Source organism: Battus philenor, unplaced genomic scaffold, assembly GCF_028537555.1.
Source record: "Battus philenor isolate CCGP_79_NKW_IND1 unplaced genomic scaffold, ilBatPhil1.0.hap1 SCAF_16, whole genome shotgun sequence".
NCBI lineage: Eukaryota > Metazoa > Arthropoda > Insecta > Lepidoptera > Papilionidae > Battus > Battus philenor.
Genome location: NW_027181678.1, coordinates 8,872,143 through 8,888,960, shown reverse-complemented (window position 1 = coordinate 8,888,960; position 16,818 = coordinate 8,872,143). Strand labels below are relative to the sequence as shown.

At 33.9% G+C, this 16,818-nt stretch overlaps 1 protein-coding gene across 2 annotated transcripts; it reads right to left on the bottom strand.

The window, feature by feature from the left end:
* Positions 1-74: 74 nt before the first annotated feature.
* On the bottom strand, positions 75-13,149 carry Setx (Senataxin). 2 transcript variants are annotated; one of them, XM_068762083.1, is made up of 16 exons: positions 12,845-13,149; positions 11,577-12,687; positions 10,646-11,495; positions 10,414-10,574; positions 10,189-10,323; positions 9,838-10,079; positions 9,362-9,470; positions 9,097-9,258; positions 8,257-8,399; positions 7,327-7,446; positions 6,667-6,803; positions 5,277-5,421; positions 3,966-4,209; positions 3,048-3,207; positions 2,079-2,262; positions 75-1,069 (listed from the first exon to the last, which is right to left on the bottom strand). In XM_068762083.1, exons 1-16 carry the CDS (start codon positions 13,025-13,027, stop codon positions 917-919), a joined length of 4,239 nt encoding a protein of 1,412 aa, XP_068618184.1. In that variant the 5' UTR covers positions 13,028-13,149; the 3' UTR covers positions 75-916. The 2 variants fall into 2 exon arrangements, with proteins under 2 accessions (XP_068618184.1, XP_068618185.1); XM_068762084.1 differs by lacking the exon at positions 7,327-7,446.
* Positions 13,150-16,818: the final 3,669 nt, after the last annotated feature.

Below are 16,818 nucleotides of genomic sequence, written 5' to 3'. Positions count from 1 at the left end.
TAACGCAAATAAACTTAAAACTACATAATGATTGTTTATTGTCTTATATGTAGAATCAAAATATCAGGTATTGATTTCAGAAATTATGATTCCAGAGATTAACTTGTAAAATCACGTTTCTATTTAACTAAATGAGAAAAACAATTATGAATTAATCACTTTGTTTTTAATACACATCAATTAACAAGTGTAAACGAAATGTTGACTGTTTCAGACTAATTTATATCACAATAGTAATACACATTATAGCAATGAACACATACACACACATATTTGTCGCGTATGTGCTGCAATGAAATACTACTCGTCAAATCTTCTTAATAATCTGATCAGTTAACATTTTGCTTACTAATTCATACAAATAGACGGTGTATAGGAAATCCTTAAAAATCATGAGCGGTAGTACCTTATCCGCTAGACTAGATTAAATTTATATTTATTAAGAAAGCTCATTCTCTATCTTGCCAAGAGAAAATCATTGATAAATTTTTCATTCACATTTGTTTTTTTGTAAAAAGTTTTTAATTTGCCATTTATTTTTAAATTCACAATAACACAATTAAAAGTAAACTCTATTGTAATGGGGACTTTGGTCATAAGTATTTAAAAGATAAACATTTTTCAATGTATTATCTATAGTTACTTAAAGTTCAATTATTGGTTTATTATGGAAATTACTTTTGTGTCAAAAACCCAAGATGCGAATGGGAGAGTGAGATGGATATACTATATCAGCTCTTGTGAATGAGACAACTAATTATACCTGCGCATATAGAGGCTAATATAACAACAGATTGAAGCCGTAAGTTATAAATCAAAAATTTTAATCAAAACCGTTTAGGTACTTTTAATAATAATTCTAGGTAAATGTACTAATGTACAAAGGTATAAAAATTATGTCACGTTTTTACGGTTATCACTTGTGAGACTTCAAGTTTATCACGAGCTTTAAAACTTCTTCGTGCGGGATTTGCGATGAGGAAGCACTTTGACACATCTTGTTTGGTAACACCTTGTAGACTTTTCTCATGTGTGCATCATCCACTAGTGTACGCCACTGATGGTTTTTCTAAATAATAAAAGACATTAATTTTTTAAAATGGAATAGGATCAATAAATGTAAATTGGTAATAATATTATCTAAAGTATCACAATGGTCTATGATTTCAGACCAAAGACAGGTCGAAATAAATGTCTCCAAAAGTTTAATTTTAGAAATTACGTAACGCACAACAAAGGAGTATGTCGGTTATTAAAATATATATTAAATCTTTGCAAAAGTGAAATAATCCTTTAAATGCCCTATGAAGTAGTGTTAAAAGTAGACAAAACCTAGCTTGGACATAGCTTGATTTAAGGGATTATAACTATATGAGCTGTTTTTTATATTATAAAGGCCACTGACGATTTCATAGTTATGAATTCTTTTCAACAAATATATTAATTCAAACTTACATTGTGCCTTCTAATATGAAACTATATGAGTTAGTCAATAAGTCATTTAATTTATAGTATTTGAATTTAAACACGTCAATATGCATTTTTTTTGTTTGCAATATAAACATTAAGCAGTCTGGAAGAAATTAATGCACATTTAAAAATATGCCTTAAAATGCTTTGAGGAAGTTACTTTGAAAATGAGAGAAAAAGAATATTAGAGCTTCTCTGCAGCCTTAGACATGGAGTTCAGACAAGATTATATTATTTTCTCCAACCAGCATAGGCCTTGATGGTGAACTTAGGGTGATCGCTTTTGGTGATTTATGGGAACAGTAGGGGAGAGGTTGTGGCAATATGCCCAACGCTATTGAAAGTATAGTAGTATATGTCAGCGTTTCCGTAGTTTTTACAAAAGACTTCAATGAAAATCAATGAGTTTAGCTGGTAAGAGACCGACTTAACAATTTCAACGCTTTCTGTTACCCATGTGACAAAAATAAATGTAATTATGAATGTTGTGGTCTATGTAGCTTAGATTTATTTTCCGATTATGTGATTAAATTTTCACATAGCTGTATATTATGGTATCATTATATAAAACTGCAATACATTTTATTTACAATATAAGGAATTCTTACTGTCATGGCAAGAGGGTTAAGACAGACGAACAGTGCGCGTTTAGCCCGTGTTAACATGACATTCATGCGGCCCGCGTCCGTGAGGAATCCCACGCCGTGACTCCTAGCCAGCGACACCACCACCACATCACGCTCCTGACCTTGGAAACTGTCTACCGTGTTAACTTCGACTTGATATTCCGGCCTAGAAGAAAAAGACAAGGTCAATTTTATTTAATGATTGGAAGATTTTTCATGCATCCCTGAACTGGTTCTCGTTTTGTAGCTGATGGGACCCCAGAAGCCAGATCCATCACTGACACTGCATGGGTTAAAAAGGGTTTTCTCCTTAGCCCTCTTCATAGGCTCGTGTGAAAAGAGATATAGGAAAAGACTAACATAAAGAAAAAGTTATTATTGTGTCACTTTTTGATAACAAACATGCACTAAATTCCTAAAAACTTGTTGCATGACATTCCATTATATTCATAACCTTTCTCTAGTGGAAAAAATCATCTTGATTACTATATAAACTAAAAAATCATTTCGCTGTAATCTTTGGATTACTTTCTACATGTTTTGGAACCCAAGCTGTTGAAAGTACTTAGTACTTTATCGTCCTAAATTAGGGATCAGGAAGTATTTTTTTTTACATAATGCAAACCATATGTCATGTGTTGGTTGGTTCTTATTAGATAATTATTTGTTCCATAAATATGTTGATGCTGTTAGCCCTAAGGTTTTTAATGCTACTTCAACTGCCGCTGTATATATATATATATATATATATATATATATATATATATATATATATATATATAATTTGAATTTTAACACATCAATGTGTATTTTTTAGTCTGCAATAATATAAATATAAGGAGCAGGAGTCTTTGAAAGAAATTAATGCACATTTATGATTAGGATACTTTAAAATATAATTATATATCTAATCTTAGGTAATTTTACTTGACGCTGTAATTTAACACTCACAAGTCATTCAGTAATCGAAGGTTTCTTCTGACCATGTCTCGGTGGGCGCTGTACGGAGTGATAACGGCTAAGCTCAGGTTCTTTGGTCGTAGCATGGATGAAAGCGCTGCCGCCAATCGCGCCACGCCCCAAGCTTCCATTTCATTCGCCCCTGAAGAACCTGTTAGTATTTTTTGATTAACAAAACTATTTATATAAACACATACACTTCTTATACAAAGTATTACACAGAATTATTATTAGTATTACTGAATGGTGGAAGAACTAAAATAAGAAACAAAAATTAATATGAATTATTAATTAATTAAAAGAGAATTTAGCGACTACTACAATGGGTATGTAAAGAAAATCAAATGGAACTCAATAAAAAATGAGCCATTCAACAAGGTGACTCTAAGTCACAGGAGGTTATTTACGAAAGCAAACCGAAAGCAGATTCATTTAAATGGTACAATTAAATATAATAACAATTGATAATTGTAAGGCACCTGTTTATTTATGGCCTAGCATCGTATATTATTTATTATCAGTATTTATCTAGTATATTTATTATATACAACAATAATAAGAGAAAAGAAACAAAAGTAAGTAAGATCTTATATTTATACACATACAATATTTATTAAAAGTTCATAACCATAATGTTAAACATTGATGATCTCCTAAGGCATTGTAATGGTTGAATAAGATTTTGTATTGTTTAACCCAGACATCTTGCTTTGTTTGTTATCAACATGTTGCTTTGTTAAACCATGTTACCACCAGCTTTTTGAATTTAATATTAAAATGGTGCCATTCTTGAATGATATTTATTCTTATGTTCGCATTTTTAAGAAAGGAATTTTTGATCTGATCGCAAATATAAACATTTTATACTGTTTTTGGCTTATCGATTTGTTTTTGTATCAAAAATATTACCTTGTCCTTTGTCCCCGCTGGCTATGCTAATGATAGTGTACGGTGGTATGTTGAGGTCTCCAAGCGGCATCGTCATCGTCTGTATTCTACCGTCGTAGAAAGCCCTGTTAGGGTAGTCCGCTATGTCGGGGTGCATGCGGTACTGCTGGTTCAGCAAGACGACCGGCCCACCGCCGCTCCAATGCTCAGTAGTTGATGTCAGTCGCGAGAATAGACTTTCGCCTAGTCCATATTTCTTTGCACGCTGTTAAAGATAATTACATTTATTCATATTATCTTCTAAAGTTTTAAACTTCTAATTTTTGGTACAAAGGACACTTAGAAAAAATAGACACGTCGTTTTATTACGTTTGCAAGTAGAGGTACGTTCACAGTCATGTTTTTTGTGTCCTTGCTATATCGTGTTATTAATAGGGTTTGCATTTTAAGAAACGTATTTCGTGTCGCATTGATCTGACTACTGTCTGTACGATTCAGGGTCATTGTGTGGGTGTGGTCCGACAGTTTTTAAGATCTCTTTTTTAAAACACGTAGCTCCTACCATGTAAACAGTTTCCACTAATCTGCTGTGGATCTCATTCACTAATTAATACTCAACAACACTCTTCTCAACAACAACTCAATTATCCAGGCAATCAAAATGGTTAGAGTTTGAGTAGAAAGTTTTTGGTGTTACATGATCACGTTAACGTTAATATATTTGGTGCCACTAAGCATTCGGTAATCGCTACTGGTTTTCACCGTGGATTACTGAGACATCATTAAACATATGTTTCGTGTTATTCATGATGAATTTAATGTCGTTTCTCGTGGAATCATTAGGATTTAATCAGGTCCATTTCTTGTGAGACGGCTTTCGAAATTAAGTGTTCATCACGAAATGTCTCTCTCTGCAGGAAGTCTCTGGTAACCTTGTCAATGTCCTCAGTACTGTCACTTAGTAAACTTAATTCATCATCATCATTTCAGCAGTAGGACGCCCACAGCTGGACATAGGCCCGCCTATAATTTCCGATAGGACAGTTCCTACCTAGAAATAACCTGCATCCAGCGTCTACCAATGACTTTAACATGGTAAACAAACGCCACCTTTTTAAGGTCCTGTAGGTTGATTTTCTACGAGTTTGCTTGTCCGTGGTCTCTATTTGTTAAGGCTCCAGCAGCCATTTGCACGGCATTCTACTCCTGACCACTACCACTTCATTCAACTTGCTGATCTGTTAAGCTATATCGGTTTTATATAAACTCAGTTATTAGCTACAAAGGCAGTAGAAGTAATTGAAACATTTGCAATTGTTAACCGTTACTTACTTGCGAGCAAATGAAGCCAGGTAGCTGCTGTGGATCCCCGATGAGGGTAATCCGCGTAACATCCAGTGTCAACGGGATCAGGGTTTCTGGTTCTATCGCCTGACCAGCTTCGTCTACAATACAAAGCGCTATCCGTCTTCTTAGCCTAAAAATAATTTGTTTTTATGCAAATCAGGAAAATTGCTCGAGTCATTACATTACATTACAACACCTTAGTAAGTCGCCGTTAGTCAGACGCTCTATGAAATGTTTGGGCTTATAGCTTCCGAAAGAGTACCTTATCTTTGGCTTTTATTCCGGTTATAGGTGTAAATACACGGCATATTAGTATAATGCGAAGCCGCTGTGCCGCGACTTAAGAAAGTGCAGCGAGGTGGGTCCGAGGATTTTTTTTTACATATAAATTACACAAGCGTCGGTAATGCGAATGTTGAATGCGGTTTGAAGGGACAGAGCGGCCGATACTTCTTCCTACTTCGCTGATTGACCGATTGACGTCTGCATTGACAGACCATTTTCGAATTGGGTATAACAGGGCCTGCACAGTCTGTTACGACCGCTCCATCTCAACGGTACGCGTATCTGACCAGTGCAATAAAAAATAAATATTTATTCATTAGTTTCATTAATATAATGTTCATTTAATCAATTGCGCTACGAATAAACTTCACAATTGCGACGCTGCGCGCTAATGTGTGACATCGTGCGCTCTAGAGTTGTAGCTCGAAAAATAAATAATCTCATTGTTAGGCGACGTGTGAACCACATTAATTAAATTTTTGCGAAAAATGCCTATTGACGTGGTGTACGTGTAGCTCGCTATTTTGAGACAAAAATATCTCATACCACGCACGTCTATTTAGCGTAAATGGTTGAATATGTACTTATACAGTGTTATTGGTCCTTATTATCTCCATATACTACTGCCAGGTTTAGAATGCTGATTCTTCTAGAACTTGATAAGAATCTCGTTAGTAATTCTTTTATCACTAGTTTTACATTTACTTAATGTTATAAATCTTTTATTCACCACTTGAAAATCAGTACGATATAAGTACCATGGACATGTTTGTCTTCTTTATAATTTTTAATACAATAGTACGTTTTATTATTGATCTGATCTTTTTTGCGCTTCGAATTTTTTGGCGGATGATGTAAAATTGCTTTCTTGTATCAAGAAAGATTTTTTGGTACAAGGAAGCAATTTTTAAAGGTTTAACTTTATGTAAACTAAAACTGGACGATACAGTCATTGTTTTAGAAACTATTTATAATTTTCTTAATATGGAGCAGTATGCTATTATAAACGTATTGTAATGCGACTGTTTGTGTATCTATTTTATTAAATACATCTCTTAGTATCACAAAATATAGTAAATGTTGTTTTTACCCTTTCATTTTATGGTTGTGAGCACTGGCCAGTGTGGTGACTATGATATCGGCACCTTCTATAATGCGTCGCTCAGCTTGTGCCACTTGTTCAGGTCGCACCCCATCTCCACCGCCATTAGCACCGCCACTACGTAACTAACAAATTTTGCGTTAACACATCTGTTTTGCTAACAAGTACATTTATTAAGAGTAAAATTAAATGGAAATGGAGTATAAAGCAAATAAAATTAGTACTATAAGCGATAAAATATAAGAAACCTTATAAGAGATAAGAACAAAAAGTCGACATCATATCATCATCATCGACATACTCTGCAGATACATATCCACTATATTCTCAAAACTTGTCAGACAATTATTAAATATCTAACTATGGAAAATTGTGTTTGTGTTCCAGACGGAGCTCCAGCTCCAGTTCCAGCGAGTTCCAATCGCAAATTAATAGTTTCCGTAAAAAAAGTGTGAATTGGTTGGTTAAGTGATTTTGCAGTGGATATCGAAAAAGTAAAATTTTCCCATTAAAAAAGTGATTTCATCCAATTGTACTATGCCTACATTGAAAAGTGAAGTCAAGCCAACATTTTAGTTCTACACTGCCGAAAGCAGATATTTTTCTCTGAGAACGAGAGAAAAGATGTTACACATTCAAAAACTTTACCAATGCCACCCTGTTGACAAGGGTGTCAATACGACTCTGGCAATATGCGACGCGGACAGGATCCCGCGCGTCTTGCGCTTGTGTTTTCCACATGTTGATCTTTGCTTCCAGGTGTGAAATCTAAAACAGAATGCATCATTCGCTTATTTAAATATGTCCGCCATATTGACTTCATTAAGAGAGCAATGTAGTGGGCTATGCTCGGAGTTTCGCTGCGAGATTTCAATCCGAGTTATTCTGAGGAGATCCGCTGAAGAACCACCGACGCAGCTCTAAAAATTGCTCGTCTGAATTGGCAGTGGGTGATACACATTCTCGTGCAGCTGACCGCCGTTGGTGCTGAAAGGTTCTCGAGTGGAGGCTTTTTAAATGTCACACTCCTTTATACGCCAGTGACCTTTCAACTCGAATCCCGTTTAACTGACCATTATTTGAATGTTTATTTACGCTTTTCATTTATCAACATTATTTGCATTTTTTTCATTTTGAATTATTTATTATTCACGGCCTTTAGTTTATAATAATTAGTGAACTCGTTAGCAAACTGTAATTTAGTACCACAATTATCTTTATTTATAAATTCAATAGGGTATTTACACAATACACTAATTTATTTAATTAAAATCTTATCGTGTTTGCGTGCTCACCTACTAGGCGCACCGACGACATTATAAATGTCGCGAGAAGTCGCTGAAAAATAGCAGCGCAAGACCTATTATCGTGGTAATCTTTGGTGTAGACCTATGCCTTGGAGAGGGCGTTTATCGACTGTCACGAATGAATGAAACCGCGATATGATTCGTTTGAAATTCTCTTGTTTCATGTATATACGTCACGATGATCGGTCTTGCGATCCGTTCAATTAATGTGGAGGCCTTGCAGGGAGCGCCTATTGCCTGAAAAGGGAAGGAACAAGATGTATACACGTACTTCTTCAGCAAGACCTGGTTGTGAAGGCTCTGCCTGGTTGACTCGCGCAGCATCGCGCTGTGCCAGCTGCTGCGAGCTGACGTCACGAGCGCGCGGATGCATAGCCTCCGCCCGCCCCACGCGGACCATGCGGAAACGCTCCCCTGTCGAATAAATATCATGTTAACGACCATTTCACCTGACACGCTTATATGTACAAATAGCTGTCTGCCGTTTCGCGTGGCTTGCTGTGCCTTTTGTAAAAAGCAACAAGCACTAGGTTTTAGTGTAGGAATTATTAAAAAAGTCAGATAAAAAAATAATTTATCTACTTACATAACTAAATATAATTTAATAAGTAAGTAATTAAATATTATTCTATATTTATATCATCATGACGTGACAGAAAGTCATTCTTTATTTAAATTTATTCGATTGGGCATAAGGGGTCAATATTTAACTTTACAAAAAAAAACCTAAAAAACGTTATTTTATGAAAATAGCCATAGATACCACAAATGAATACTTTTTATACGCTTAGTCACAAAGTACTGCGAAAAGAGTCACAGATTACAAACATGACCAGTTGGAAGAGGCCAGCACTGAGCATCATCCGACGACTTTAACAGGTCGTCTGTCAACATAGTAATATAACAGTCAAGGTAGACACACACTGTCTATCGGTTGACACTATGATGATGATACTTATAGTATTAAGTTATATGAATAATGAAATTACTCAAAAACACCATTGTTACATCATATTCATGTCTATTTCAATTAGAGAGTGAGTGCATATAGATCATGATAAAGAAAGTTAAATATGTTGTGTTTTCAGGGTAGTTCAATGTACCTACTTACCTTTTGGCAAACTTTGCCTAATGTTGAGCAATCTTATAACCAGTTCATCGACGGCAGCGTTACTGGTCGCGCAAATTAAAATCTTTCCTCTATTTTGCTGTTTTTTCCCCGCAGCATTGTAAAAATATGTCATAACTATAGCACAGATTACGCTTGACTTTCCTATAAAATTATTATTTAAGAAGTATTGACATATATTTATACAAATTGTTTGCAAATGTTAAAATGTTAAAATTAAAGACAACAATGTAGAATTATTAATTACCAGTGCCTGGCGGTCCTTGTACCATCTGTATACTTGGTTTGTCTCCAAGTGCAGCAGTTACTGACGAGCATACAGCTAGTCTTTGACTAGGGTTAAGTGTTGTGGTCCACTGAAAAAATGAATTACAAATTTTGTACATGCTGACACAAGTTAATGTTTAAAATAATTTTTTCATAAATCTAATGGCTGGACCTTGGATTCATCCAGCTTATGTTCAAATCTTAAGCAATATTGAAAAAACAATTATTATAAAGTTAAAATCGATTGATTTATTAATAATCATAAAACAAACGTTTATTTTTTTTAAATATTATAACTGAATATACTAGGTTGATTAAATATACATTTAAAATAAAGATAGATTAATATTTCATATTGATTGATTTCATCGGAACGAAGTGGCTGATACTCTTCGCGCAGATACCTTAGGCGCGGTACAGCAGTATTGGAAGCACTATAATAATGAAAAGACATACCTGTGATTTAAAATTACTTTCAAAATTTGGCTCTCTCAAACATTCAAAATGATGAGGCTTAGGCCTTAAAATAGCTTCACTGAGTGGTGACCCAGCTAAATGCTCCATTGCTTCAAATAACAATAATTCTTTGTTTATATATGCCAAAGTTCTTCCATACATTATTTCTCCAGGTCGTAATAACCCCATTTTTTCCGTATATGTTGCATATAAAGATATTGTAAAAAAAGAATGAATATTATCTACAAAAATGAAATAAAAACTATAACAAATCATAGAGTAGATAGTTAAAATTTGTAGTTTGAAATTAACAAAGTAGTTATTTTAAAAGTTGAGACTATTAATACATACTTGGAGGTGATGGAAGACATCTCACATTGTGGACAAATAGAAATTTACTGTATTTTACACTCTCAGAACCAAATGTAACTAATAATATATCACCAACTCTTGGCAAATTTTTCACTTCAGATGTTGGAACAGAAACTAGAACAAAAGCAGAAAAAGAAGACAGTTGTATTCCATTTAAGGCTAAAAGCACAATAATTGCAGAAGAGATAAGAAATCAAAACTTACTGTTAACACTTAAACTGAATAAATCAAAAAATCTCTCTTGCGGTGGTATTGGCGGTAATGAATCAATTTTCATTTGTAATTCCTTATGTTGCTTTGATTGTCGCTTATAACCTTGCGTTAAACATTCCCAAATCTCCATAAGGAGTAAATCTCCTACCAACCTGAAATTCAATAATAAGTAATATAAGTATCACAGACTTCCGTTAATTATAAAATAGTTAAAACCACTTACTGTATGTACTGTTTATGACTGGTAAATGAATGAAAAATAGCCATTGGTGGATTATTATGACCTAGAAGAGGCGGAGGTTCATTATTGTGCACTTGTTCATCTAACCAGTGTGGGTTCCAACCTAGAATTTTCATTAGCGTAATTTTCTCCAATGAAAACACTGGTAAGTGACGTACATCCAAGAGAGATGTTTTAATTAAACTAGTTCTTTTCATTTTATTTCCAGGTTCAATTTCAAATAAGTGAACTACTGGTTCCTCATCTGTGAAATGCACCTTTTTTGTTGACTTTTTAACAAGAGAAATGTCCTTAAGAGGCAGAGGTTCTACTTTTGAAAAGGGTTTTCCTGCAATTGAACTTTCCTTATTAGTTTCTTTCAAGGGTTTAACAGATTTTAATGGAATGCGTTTCTGTGAATCAGATTTATTGGAGGCTATTGGTGGTATAATTGCTTCATAGCTATTGTTCAATTTTGAATCATCTTTCTTTGGTTTATGTTTTGTTGAATCTTTTCTTTTACTTTTGGTTTTAGGTAATGAAGTTTGTTCATGTTTTTTATGTGTATCTACATCTTTAGTTTTGTCTAAGCTCGATTTTTTTTGTGATACAGTTGTGTCCTCGACCATATTTGTCAAAAATGCACCTCTGTTGGAAGTTGTTACTTTTGCAACCACTACTGGTTTTACCGAGTTATTATTAGATATGTGAATCTCAGTACATTCCTTCTCCTTAGAAGCAATTTCTTTAAGCTTTTTTTTTCTTTCTTCTTTTTGGGAAACAGTCACTTCTTTTTTTTTCATTGGGGATTTTCTTCTTTTACATGATTTGTGAATACTGGTTCTTCTTTTATCTGAAATAAATGAAATCCTTAGTTATTGATAGATGGTAATAATTACTGAAATAAATACTTACTGTCTGAATAAATACTTACTGTCTCGGATTTCATTTTTTTTCTTTGACTGATGCATTAAAGGTTCAATCATTTGAATTTTTTTAGAATCTTCTTTATTCATTAAAAGTGATGTGTGTGATGTTAAATTCAATAAGTCTTTTAAATTATTGCTATCAATTTCATCTTGATTACTTTTTCTAGATTCTAAGCACTTTTCCTGAAGTGCTAAATTTAAACATCTATCTTTGGGTTTTGGCAGTAGTACAGGATCAGTTTCTTTAATATTTTTGTAGACATCTTGTTTAACAATTTTCTGTGCTTCATCAACCTGCTCTACAGGCGAAAATTGTGGTATTGTAATGCAATCATCACTAAATTCTTCTTCTGATTCATTATTTTCTTTTTTTAAATTTAACAACATGAAATCATCTGCTTGACTGTAAGAGCTGTCATCATGTTTTGTGTCTTTCTGTTTTTTAGACACAATTTTTGTGAATGGTTTACCTGGTGAACTTTGTGATAATCTTAAAAACCAATGTTCTGATTCACTATCACTATCACTGTCAACTTGTTGGATTTCATCATCATAGCCTAAATATTCTTGTTTTACAGTAAAAGCTTCATACTGTAAATCAGCATTTTCATTATTTAAATGGTCTTCTTTCATCTTAGATTCAGCAGAATGCTCAATTTTTATCCTTTTAATTTCAGTTTCATTGTTTGTGCATATTTCAATATCACTATCAGATAATATATTTATTACATCATGGGCAATTTTAGTTTTGTTTTCCTTTTCATTATTAATTTTATCTATAGGATTAGAAGTGCCTAATTTCCTTTTTAAACTTCCTTTTGATTCAATAATATCTGAATGATGTTTATAATTTTGTTCATCTGTATTTTTATTGTCTAAAGATGCAATTGCTGCTTCAATATCATCAAATTCATCTTGATTTTGGAACTGTATCCGTTTTGACATAGGTAAAGGGGAATCTACCCTAGTAAGCTTAAAAATATATTTTTCACTATCTGTAATATTTACAAGTGGAGCACCCACAGTCCATCCAAATCCAATTACATCAGAGTCTTGTAACTTATAAGGAATGTTTGGAGCAATTCTTTCAAGGCCAACATATATTCCATTTGAGCTCTAAAAACAGTAATACAAAAAGTAAAAGAAATTATTAGATTTTGAAATGAAGGTACTTATTCGTCTAAAAAATCAAAAAACTGGATTTTTTACTCAAAATAATATCAGAGATATAATCCAGAACATAGTAATGGTTAATATTTTGATAAATAAATACCTTTAGATCTGTTATCATAACTCCATTATTTTTAAAATGAATAACACAATGATTTCTTGATATTACTATACTAGATAGAGTTATTGTATTATTTAGTCCCCTGCCGATAGTCACTTCGTCGCCTTCTGAGAAGTTAAGCTCTTCTGTTCCAAATGTTTGTCTACTTAGCTTCCATTTAGCCATCTTAGTTAATAATACTAAGCTTTTTTGTTAAAATGCGTGAAAAATTCTATCTTAGGTAAAATCCACCATGTATGAACGATTATTTTTAAAAACAATTCGGTTAAATTCTAACTTCAGCCGCTATTGACATTGACATTTGATATAGTGTACATATACAGTCAAAATTGTAAACAATATGTATTCCCATATTTTATTATTTTCAAAAACGTTAAGCATAAGCTTGTGATAATGATTAGGAATATTGAAAAGTGCTTAACTGAAATAATATAACTTAGAATAGAAAACTATTTTATATTATAAAAAATTAGAAAAGACGTATGTCTTCAATTCTGGAAATTTATAGATGTCTGTCACTTGAATTTGTATTACGAATATCAAAAAATAGAATTTTATAATGAAATGGATTTTAAATAAAAATCACCTTTATTGAAAATCCTGTATATACTTGTGATGTATTAGTTTATACATTATTATACTGAGAGATTGATTTTACGAATAAGCTATGTATTTATAAGAAAGAATATAACAATTTCTACTTGCAACATTTTTCAACTGTGACGAGATTTATGTAAATTTATGCCCTATACCATAAAAAATATATATTTGCTAAAGGCATTATTTGCTCTTGTTCTGCATAGAAGGTGATAGATTCTGATAGAAAAGCATTTACTGTTTCGCTTATGTACATTCCTAACATTGATTTTAATTATGTATGGATATCCCATAAATATTTCTCACAGCACCGGTTCGAAGCGACCTGTATTCAACGTATTTCAGCGACCTCAACGTGAGCGTCTGTCCACCTTGTGGGAAGATATTCATTGTTGCGCTTGCCAATTCTCCACTCTAGAACCTTAAGGCCCTAGCGGCCATCTATTTTGCGCGCTGTACGACCTGCCTTTTGCTGTTTCGATGTGTCAGTCCGCAGAAGAATTCCACGCTTGTTATTAGTTAAACAACAACACAGAGGAGGTTATAAACATTTAGTGACAGAAAATGATGTGGCCTTCCACGTGGTGTTCGTACAAAGAAGCTGTAAGGGAAAGAATTTCGAAGAAATCCAGTCCGAAAGCAAAAGCTTTTATCTTCGGCGATGAAGATAGCACCCAGAACCATGTCGCGTATTTTAAAAGAAATCTTAGGATTCGCAGTCTATAAAAATTTACTGGTCATTTGGTAAATTATATTTAAAAAAAGAATACATTCATAAAATCAAAATAATTACTTAAGCGATATGCAAGCGAGGTCACAATAAAATTTTGTTTACGGATGAGAATTTTTTTACAATTGAGTTATATTTTAACAAACAAAATGACCATACTTATGCTGAAAGCTCTAAAGAAGCTTTTCAATTAGTCAACAGAGTAGAACGTGGTCATTATCCGACTTCTGTGATGGTTGGATGGGGTGTTAACTGTGAAGGCCCGACTGAGCTATATTTTTGTGAAAAGGGTATCAAAACTTTGGCACAAGTGTTTCAAAATACCAATCTTGGGAAGGTAGTTTGGCCCTTTAACAATACAATATTCAATAACTAAGAATAATCTTTTCAGTAAAACTTGGCACAGGCTATAAAGCGCGATCTACCTACTCTTAGTTAGAAACGAACGTTTGGGGCTTCACCGATTGACGGAAAAATCAAATTGTCCACCAAAGCTACTGTAGTGTGTTACGCAACATAGCTTTAAAATTATTATTCTGGTCAACTATGGACTCGATTTCTTATAAAATCGTATCCGACTTTCCAGAAATCACGAAACCACCAGGTCTGTCTAGTCATTACGCATTCCACCATGCACCACATACAACAGATGGACCTCCGGTCTTTTGCCGATCTCGCCGTCTCGCGTCTAAGAAGAGATGTTGTGCTGTGGCACGGTATGCCTCTCGAAAAGTCTGTGGGCGTCACCATTGCACCTGATGAAAGACGACAGTAAATGGCGTCCTTGTGGTGATTACCGCCATCTTAAGGCTCGCACCATACCCAATCGTTATCTCGTCCACCACATCGGGGATTTTAGCCATCGTCTTGCAGGTTGCTCCATTTTCAGTAGGATAGACTTAGCAAACGCTTATCAAAAAATTGCGTGACGATATTGTAAGGCGCTCGCTGTATTCCGGACCCCACAAGGTCATTTACCAGAATGACAAAACCATTATTATCGGCGTCAACGATGGGACTGTGCAGGTGAGTTTGGACAGAGTCAAGCTAGCGTTCATATACAGTGATTTGTCCTCGTCACCTCCTCAAGCACCAGCCGCAGCTCTGACGTCACCTCCCATAGCATCAGTAAGTCCTCCAGTTTCCGTCGTGCCCGTGCCTGTTGCAACCATTAAATCGTACCAAACAAGGTCTGGTAGGACGATCCGATTAAATGTATAATTATTTTTGTATTTTAAACTAAACCATTATGACCTGTATTATGTTTAAATTTCAGAATTTAATATAATTTTTATACAGTGTCTCCAAATCTAACATATTACGCGAAAATATACATTTTGATGTAATATAAGTTAAGAATTTTCTTCTAGTTTTACATCAGAATTATCCTCCGACTCTATTAAACTAAGAACTCTTTTAACTTCTACATTATAACGTTATAAACGATTGTATTAGAGTATGTACAAATTTTAAGTTAAGATTGATAAGTTATACTTGTTGTTTAACCCTTTTATTGTTTATTTTTGTACCAAATTGTAATTTAATTATCTCCAAGGGAGTGGTGTGGCGATTCTCTTGCCCACTTAATATTCAACGTTTCCAAATGCGAAACTAAACGTCCCTGACGTCATTCCTTCACACACACTAAGTACATGTAAACACACGACACGCATTGGAAATATTGAGTTGTTCAATTTTATTGTAGATTCATCAATCTAACCTTATACAAGCATTATACAAGTCAACATGTACTATAATAGTTTCCCCATATAGATATCCCATAGTTTAACTAATTTTTAATTATTTGATTTTGTTTTTATATCATGTCAACTTTGTTAGTGTAAACATAAACTTCGGTTTTTTTAATGCTTTCTTCAATCAAAAATGTTAACTCTGATTTATAATGTTAAATATATCACGGTATAAAGATGCCAAGATGAAGTCTCTGCCGATTTGGGACCAAAATTCGTCAAAATGAATTATTTTATTTGACTCACTAGCGTGCGTTGCTACGCCACCAACTAAAATAAACTTGAAGGAAAGACATGACACAAATATTCAACTCATTATATCATTTTATTGATATTGTTCATTTCGAAAAAATTGTGACATTGCAGCGCTTCGTTCAAATTCAATTTTTATTTAAGTACAGTGGAATCTACAATAATTCTTGATTTTCCATCTGGTGGGTAAACAAATAAATCAGATGGTTATCTGACGCGTGAGCAGGTCACATATACCTGTCCATGTGAAAACCATTCTCCAAATTAACTTTTATTAATTACCAGGATTCTCCAAATTTAATCCACACATTTGCAACGATTGTCCTTGTGCTTTGTTAATAGTTATTGCGAAGGCCAGTCGCACCGGGAACTGCATACGTTTGAATTCGAATGGCATGTCAGTCGGTATCACTAAGAAACGTGGCAACAGTCTTCATCTTTCCAGTCAAAATTGCTGCCCCGATAACATTGTTCATCGTTTTCTTGACAGAGAGTCTGGTTGCGTTGCAAAGTCATGGTGGATTTATGTTTTGAAGAAGAATGATGTGTACGTCAATCTATGAAAAATGCTCACGGCTTTGTTCTATGATTGCACGCATAATTCTGTCATACATAGATCGTTATTC